The sequence below is a fragment of the Nuphar pumila genome, chromosome 9 (genome assembly GCF_984573655.1).
Source record: "Nuphar pumila chromosome 9, dmNupPumi1.hap1.1, whole genome shotgun sequence".
Lineage (NCBI taxonomy): Eukaryota > Viridiplantae > Streptophyta > Magnoliopsida > Nymphaeales > Nymphaeaceae > Nuphar > Nuphar pumila.
The window spans coordinates 8,120,423-8,129,027 of NC_143257.1; the positions used below are offsets into that span (position 1 = coordinate 8,120,423).

The following is an 8,605-nucleotide window of genomic DNA, read 5'->3' on the forward strand; positions in this document are numbered from 1 at the left end:
GAAATTGAGATGAGTCGCGGGTGGCATAACACCCCCGAAGCATGACACATGGCCGCGGGTGGCCAGAGAGACCCCTGTGGCACGGAGCAAGGAAGCAGAAGAACTTGAGAAGTGATGCATACTAAGGCTTGCTTGTTGAGCTACTAACGAGCGATGTTGTGTTGCCTCGTGTCACCGCCATATGCCATAGCCAAGGCATGGGCTTTCCACTTAGCAACGTGCACGTCAGCCTAGGCCCCACTGCACCACACACACACATGCACCACTTTTGGTCGGTGACAAATAAAGTTTGGCACATTTAGTTTCGATGTGGCCAAGGCGAGGCCACTGACGAATAATATGCCATGTCACCGCATTACTTCGGTCACATCTGCTTGTGATCGCATTGCTCTGCTCAACAGACCACCTCGAGTGCCAAACACCCGCACAACTCAGGAGGATTGGACCACCTCCAACTTCGAAACTCCCTGGCAGCTTGCTACGCTGCACATCTTAGTGGGTGGTGATTCCCACATTTATGCTTCATTGGTGGCTTCCAGACGCAACACTCTAAGGGACTGACATTGAGCTCTATCTCAGAACCCGACTGCTCAACTGCCTTGCACACGGTCTCTCGAAGGATGCTTGCTCTACACTATCTCATGTGGTTTGGCTTCAGTCACCTCCCAATTGAAGAAGTATCAACGAGAACGTCGATTTGTTCTAGTGGGAGACCATGTGCCGAACTTTATTCGTCACCAGTCGAAAGCGGTGCACGTGTGTGTGCGATGCGGTGGGGTCTATAGTGATGTGAGTGTTGCTAAGTGGGAAGCCCATGCCCTTGGCTATGGCATGCTGCAGCGACACAAGGCAACGTAATATCGCTCGTTAGCAACTCAGTAAGCAAGCCTTAGTGTGCATCACTTCTCAAGTGCATCTGCTCAGCTCCATGCTCCGTACCATAGGAGTCTCTACAGCCACCTGCGGCCATGTGTTATGCTTCAGGGGTACTACGCCACCCGCGGCCCGTCTCAACTTCAAGCCCGCAAACGGAAGCCTTCCATGTGGAATTCATGTGCCACGGTCGAGTATTCTCCTGCTCAATCATAGCTGGAAAATACATCCATGGAGTCAAAACATAGAAATGAACTACTTTATATAAAGGTGCCACGTCAGTGACCACGCGAGCCTGCCCGATCTTCAGAGTCGGGCATCTCCTTTTACGTTGAGAATTATCGAGACACGATTGAAATCTCGTCGACACATTCATATCTGGAGAAGACCCTGGTGCAGTCATTTTGACGAAATACGAAGTCTACATTCAGAAACTCCATTGGAAACAAAAGTTGTGTGTTTTCAAGAGATATTAGGGTTCCTCCTATTGGTGAGGGGTCAACATCCATAACACCTATATAGGGGACCTTCCTCTTGACTTGCATTGGTGCACCGCCGTGCGGTCCGAAGTGGGCAACCCCTATATCTTGTGAGTAGCATATCAGAGTACACAGGAGTGCTCATGAGTATGCAAATTCAGCATGCATGCGCGTCGCCCACTCTTGCCGCCCAACCTCGCATCCTTATGAAGGGTTCGACAAGTGCATGTTGAGCGACAGTGATTCATCTTGGCTAGAGAGCTTCACTACGTCAAACTAGCAACTGGCTTAGGTTGGGGGCCGAATGGTCATCTCTATCACAACGGGGGATTACTCGTTGGGAGCGCTCTGCGCTTCGTAGGACCTGCAAGTGCCGAAACACTATATGTCTTTCGTTCGGTGCATCTCAGAAACTCGATGCTCACTCCAATGTCCGTGATGCTTATTCGGATGCGTAGCTGACTCTATCGACCCTCGGCTGCTCGTGCAATCATCACAAGAAGGTAACACACCCGTCCCTCGTTAGCTTGAACGCTCGTACACCAAAGACTTTGGCATCGCCCCGCTCTATCGACTCATTCGACATTGTCGCTTCAGATATTTCGCTCTGCTAAGCATGCATGGAATATGCATTGCTCCGAATTCGCTTCCGCTTACGTAGCACATCACATGAGGCAAGTTGTGTGCCGCACGGCCCAGACAGCCCGTCAATCTCCCTCTCCGCACGAGACAGGAAGACATGAAGAAAAAGGCCGTGACAATGGGCACCAAGTGTAGCAAATAGGTTGTGGTTAAATTCCATTAGAGCTAAATATGGGATAAAAAAATACCATGGAAACAAGATATCACTGGCAGGTGGAAAGGGGGATTGATCACCTGGAAGACCGGGCTTATCTTTCTAGAAGACTTCTAGTCAATGGTAGACAAAAAAGTCAGTACAGGTGACAAATTGTAGTTTTGGGTTGACAAGTGGTGTTGAGATACCGATGGCTGGTTGTTCCCTTCACTATATTGTATTATAGATGACAAAAATATTCTAGTAAAGGAATCTTGAAAGCAGGGGCACTGGTTGGTGCATCTAGTTCAGGAGATGTTTTAAGAATCAGGAGGCAGACCATTGGCTACAACTCTTGGCGTTGGGGACCCAATGGAGGCCAGGTACAAGTGAGAATGCATTCCCCTAGGATATGATCTGGAGCTTTAAGCCTTCTCAGTTATATCCTTTATTAGGGCTCTTAATGTGATGAGAATGAAACCATTCCCCTTGGAGACAATCTGGAGCTTCGAGCCTTCTATAAGAGCTAGGATCTTGCATGTTTGATATCAATGGATAGGATCATCACATATGGTAATCTTAAGAGAAGAGACCTTCAATTGGCAAGTTTTTTTCTGCCAGATTACACAGAAATCAATTGAACATCTTATATGGCTTTGCCTCTCATTCCAGTGGATTTTTAAGAAGGCCTGAACAATGTCAAGATGTTAACGTTGATGCTATTTACTAAAACTCACATTAGTGCGGGATGGTAAGGTGACAAAAATAGTTTCTTCTCATAAGAAACAATATCGTGCTTGGAAATCCACTTCAAGGACAAGCCAAGGAATAACTTCAAGGACACGGCGAGAACTCCTGGCACTGAGATGTTAGCCAGTCCTCTTTTTCCAATCTCGTTCCACCTTGTGGGTTATGGGTCCACAATATGGAATCGGATCTCGGGGTTGCTCTATAAACTAATTTAACCAAGCAACATCTACCCCAACATGTGTACTGAAGCAATGAACATTCTTTCTCATCCAACCAAAGTCATGTGAGAGGTCTCCAAAGTGAAACGGGTCAAACAAATCTGAAGTGACTGGTTGAGACAAAATATAAATCCATTTTGAAGGAACTTGATCTGGTCCACATGAGTTGAAGATATGCAGCATGATGCCCTTCACTAACTGGTCTTGATGCTCGGTAGAGGCAACAATCAGAAAGTTCAGATCAACACTCATTTTGCCAACAACTGAATCACGCTTTCGATGTGTTTCGGTGCATCCACAACAGTTATCGGGGGGTTGTGCTTCAGTTATGCCTTCTTTCATTCCTTCACACAGATCTCCATCGGATGTGATTGTCCTCGCAATGGTTGATGCATCGTCACTCATAGCAACTATGAAAAGCAACTTAGGCATTTCATCAAATACTTGGCAGGTGGCATTTTTTAACTCTTCTTGTATAAAACCTTTACCCAGGTTTGGGTGTGCACATTGCTCCTCGTAAGCCTTGAGTGAGATGATTAGCATGTCATGATCCTTGGTTAAGAATTTTACTGCAGTAATTTGTTTAATTAATTGCACACCGGTGAGAGTCCATTGAACATTTTCTAGTGCGTCATCGATGGCACCAATCAATGTTGTTAAAAACGCGCTTCAAGGCACAAAAAGTGTGCCTTGCCCCAAGGCAAGGCTGTTATGCCTTGAGGCGCAAAAGCCTTAAGGTGTACGCCTCATACGCTTTGAGGCGTATGCCTCAGGCCGAGGCGTGCCCTTTAAATTATAGGGTAAAATGGGGGATTTGACCCGCATTTGACCCAAAATTAGGGATAAAAAGAGAGGGGCCCCGACCCTAATTACGGTCGGGGGCCTCCCTTTCTTTCTCTATCTCTTGTTCTCCCTGCTCTGTTGCTCTCCCTCTCTCACTGCAAGAAGGACTCTGTTTCTACTTAGTTATATAATCAGTTTCTCAGTTATATATATATGTTATACATTTAATTAATTATATAAATTTGTGTGTATTTATGTGAAAAACAGATATACATACACGTTAGGATGTTACATTTTGTTGTCAATTCTGTTATGTTTTTACATCTATATACTCTGTTTCTAACTTATATAATTAGTTTCCCAATTATATAATCAATTTCTCAGTTATATATATGTTATATATTTAAGTAATTATATAAATTTGTGTGTATTTGTGTGGAAAACATATATACAGACACGTGTTACGATGTTATATTTTATTATCAATCCTGTTATACTATGTAGTTTTTTCACATCTATATGGTGTTTTTATGTTGTGCAGATCAAGTTATTGCATTAATGTTACTTTTACATATTAATCTCACATTTTTTATATTCATTTGATATTTTCTATTTCTTATTAGTGTATGCTTAATTAATAAAGCATTTCTTCTATTTATTTGTATTTTTAGATATTTTTTTAAGTTTTTTAAGTTAAAGATATTTTTTTAGGCTTACGCCTCGCTTTGGTTTTTGGTGGAGTGTCTCGCTACACATCAATGTTTTTCACAACATTGGCACCAATATACCTCACCATGTTGATATCATTCTCACCAAATCATGGTTCTTTAATCGACTCATACAACTCTTGGATTTGTTTGATTGCAAACTCAATATCCTCTGGTAAGAGGTCCAAATCCCATGTTCCCAATTCCCAGCTGCAAAAGGAACCAAGAGAGTTGGGTTCGAATGGGGTGAAATTTGTGTATGAAGATAATATGATTTTCTTCCATGTCCACACTACATGCACGACAAATTGTTGTCAGTTCGAAGTTCGATGGTGCAGAAGGGTAGCCTAGGGTTTAAGGGAGGCTCTGGGTTTGATCATCTCGTCTATGGTATCAAGTATGTAAAAATATTTTTTTTGAGATTTTTTTAAGATTTTCTAAGGCCATGATTAATTTATTTCTAAGTTAGGTCAGGACGTTACAAGTTCAGTTCGGATTTCTGGGTTCTGGCAAGTTCTAAAGATCGGACTAGATCTCAGCGATCCAAATGAATTTTTGAGATCTGAAAGTTACTTTTGAAAGCTAATGGATGTGGTTACTTGGGTAAAATTTTCAGGATTTTATAGCTTAGGATCAGGCCTAGGAAATTTTTTGAACTTTAAAAACATTAGGTCGTCAGGATCCAAATGTTGAATATGGCGGGTTTTGGTAAAATGACGATACCTGCAGATCGGAATCTGTTTTTTTTATCTATAAATTAGGTTAGGTTTAAGACAGTTAGGGCAAACTAGGGTGATTTTTCAAGGATTTTTAGTACCATCAAACTGCAGGGATGAATTTTCAAAAACCGGACTTGGACGTAGGCCTGTACCGATCCTTCCTAAGAACAGAAAGAAATTTGGTTTGACTTTCAAAAGTCGGATTGGGGTCATCAAAGGTCAGATTTTAACGATTCAAAAAATAATTTGGAAGTGCGAAAATCGAAAAACCAGATGCTGATGTGATCTCCTTGGAACGATCAGATGAGAGATCCTAGGGTGCAGATCGTCGCGGTTGATGCAGATCACTATTGATTGTAGTTGGATCTGTCATGTGAAGCTGTGAAGGTCTTGAATTTGTTGCGTCATCCCAAAGCAACAGTTGAGCGACGTGACTCTCAGGAACGATGCTCTGATACCATTGTTAGAACCTGAACTCTCATGGAGGACGGTTCTACAGATTTCGACGAGCTGGAAGTGAGGCACGACTCTAGAGAGAGGTGCGCACCACGGGCAGGAGGGGTGCACAACGTTGGAGGAGAGAGAGAGTCATCTCTCTTGGTCAACTACAAGGGAAGCATGAGGTGGATGGGAGTCAACGACAAGGGAGGGAGAAAAGGCGTTCTCTCTTAGTCAATGATGGGCGTGGAAGAGAGTCGAGGGAGAAATATGCTCCCTCAGAAAACAAGAACACGAACCAAGAATGAAGCTTAGAGAAATCTCTGAATAAAGATCATTAAAAAATACTTAAGTTAGGTACATCTATTTATAGATTTACAAGAGAGCAAAAAGGTAAAAATACACACAGTTCCCACCTTAGAGAGGACTCTAGGGGCGTCCCACAAGACTCCCAGGTTGGGCGGGTTTCTCTAGGAGTCCTGGGAGAAAGGAAAACTCCCTCTACACAGTCCCAGCTAGGAGGGTCCTTGTTGGGGCAGATGTGGCTAGTCGGACCCAGGGCAGGAAAGGGTCTTTAACATTTATGCTCAATTTGAACCATTAGATGTGTTTATCAATACTTATTTATTGAGAAACAAGCTTTGTTTGAAATTGATTTGATGTAAAAAATGTGAACATTTTATCATGAAATTTTAGTACGATATGAATTGATGATTTGTTTACCTCTTTAAAATACATATATGAGCATAAAGATGCGTAATGATTAATCAATTACATGTTCTCCATTCAACAACAATCATAAACACATCTAACAGTTAACATCGAGTATAAAACATCTAAACACTATGATTTTTGGAGGGTCCTAACAGTGACCTAACGAAACTATGTATATAGAGTAATCGGATGGTGTGCCCCAAGTTTTGGTGTATGTTCAATATTATGCAAAGATAATGAATTTTGCGACATGTTAGACTAAATTACACACTTCATCCATAGTTACAATCATATGTTTGTTATTAAATTTAACTATTTATTGTAAAAAAGATTCCTTTCTTGATGTTTTAATTTGTTGGTCCCGCCTAGGCCGACTAGTCCCACCTAGGCCTCGACTAGTCCTTTTAACGGTCTTCCACTTATGCTTCCAACTAGCGCTTTTGACAACTAAGACCTCAAACTAAGAAAAAGAGCAGAACCAAAATCATGCTTAAGGCCCTTTTTCTTTGGGAATGGATCCACGTGGTTCATTAGAGTAAGATCAATATTAAGACAATCACGTTTGAAGATTAGGGAAAAAAAATCTCAAACTAAGAAAAAGAACAAAAACCAAAATCATGCTTAAGGCCTGTTTGGAACTAATGGGTAGCTGTCCAATATACACTATTACAATGGTATTCAAAATTGCAAGAACTCCAATATCATACAATGTGCAAAGTTTCTAACAACAAGAAATATGAATAAACTGACTTTTCCCCAATAAATACAGAATAAAAAATTGCCCTGTAAACTAAGTTTACCTGGATCAGACTCGATAGTACACCAAGACATCTCGTGCAGTCACTAAGAGCTGCAAAAGCAAATACAACAAAGCAAAGAATAAAGCATGAAAATCTGCTATATAAATAGTCGATCCCATAAATAGAACATCAATTGTACAATCAACGAAACATGATCATTTGGATAAGTCTGCATCAGCTTGGCAATATCCACAATCAGAAGGGTTTAACTGAAACTGCTCTCAAACTTGAAAATCAAGATTACTCAAATGTCTCATGATGGTTGGGAGCAGTTAAAAAAGTGTCCAGAATGCACCTAAGATGGAAAATCTAATATATTTAGAAAAAATAATAAAGCAAATATTACCATGTCAAGAGGAGAATCGCCAACATATACCCTCTTATATACCAAAAGAAACCATATGCAGCAAAAAAATACAGAAGACATTTAGAAGCATTCTAATGTTCAACAAAAAGTTCATGTTGCACTCTAATTGCATCATGTGTTTGCTTAATGAATGTTGAACTTTCTTGGAATGATATCACAAACATCTAAATCATAATTAATGAAATTATCGACACTAATAAACACATAATATAATATGAAACAGCAACTCTGAAGTGTATTGCACCAGTTTGCATTCATTCTACAGCAAAGAAACATCTCCGGTCGTGCCAAACCCTACATATACCACTAACCTTCACTTAATCATCCAAGCCCCTAAGCCTCACTACATCCCCCAAAAAGATTTGCAAAGTAAACCCTAAATTTTGTGCCTTTGAATGGCAAATTGTTTGCCCAATTAGCCAGAAAATGCTACCCGGCATTCATCAACCCAAAAAAGAAAAACAACAAAGCCCCAAAGCACAATCAATAGCCTAAGGTTTCTTCAGAAAACCCTAATGTATCCCATCATACATGCAAACCATGGAAGGAGACTTACATCAATGTAGCGTCCAGTGTCGCAAGAAGGATGAGTTAGCGCCACTGGAATCTACCGCCAGAGAGAGAGAGAGAGAGAAATGGTGTTGCCAAAGACGTACCGCCAAAAACGAATTGCGGGAAGGTGGTGTAGGAGAAGAATGCTTCAGGTTGCCTGCCTGTGCTGCCGTGCTAATTGAGGAATGTAAACGGGTCGGATGCAAGCTTACCAAATCCGATTATATGAACGTGCCCTAACGGTGGTCAGATTGGAGTCCGGAGTGGAATGTAAGAAAACTCGGACCGAATTTGAACTGGACTATCTGAAATTTTATAAATATCCAACCCAAAATACGCCTAGGTCAAGGCCGTACAACAAGCCGAACTAGCTTGAGTTTAGCTCGTACTCGGCTTGTTTAAGATTGGCTCGAACTCATCAAAAATAAAT

At 41.5% G+C, this 8,605-nt stretch overlaps 1 protein-coding gene across 2 annotated transcripts in view; it reads right to left on the bottom strand.

Moving 5' to 3' along the window:
• Positions 1 to 8,369, bottom strand: part of LOC149828364 (ubiquitin carboxyl-terminal hydrolase 2-like) — a 34,895-nt gene extending 26,526 nt beyond the window's left edge. The window contains exons 1-2 of one of the 2 annotated variants that reach the window (XM_090017542.1): positions 8,180 to 8,369; positions 7,257 to 7,306 (exon numbers count right to left, since the gene is read on the bottom strand). In XM_090017542.1, the coding sequence (XP_089873668.1) occupies positions 7,257 to 7,287 (31 nt within the window). In that variant the 5' untranslated portion in view covers positions 7,288 to 7,306; positions 8,180 to 8,369. The remainder of the gene's footprint in view (positions 1 to 7,256; positions 7,307 to 8,179) is intronic. The other variant, XM_090017543.1, reaches the window with a different exon arrangement.
• Between the last annotated feature and the right edge of the window lie 236 nt (positions 8,370 to 8,605).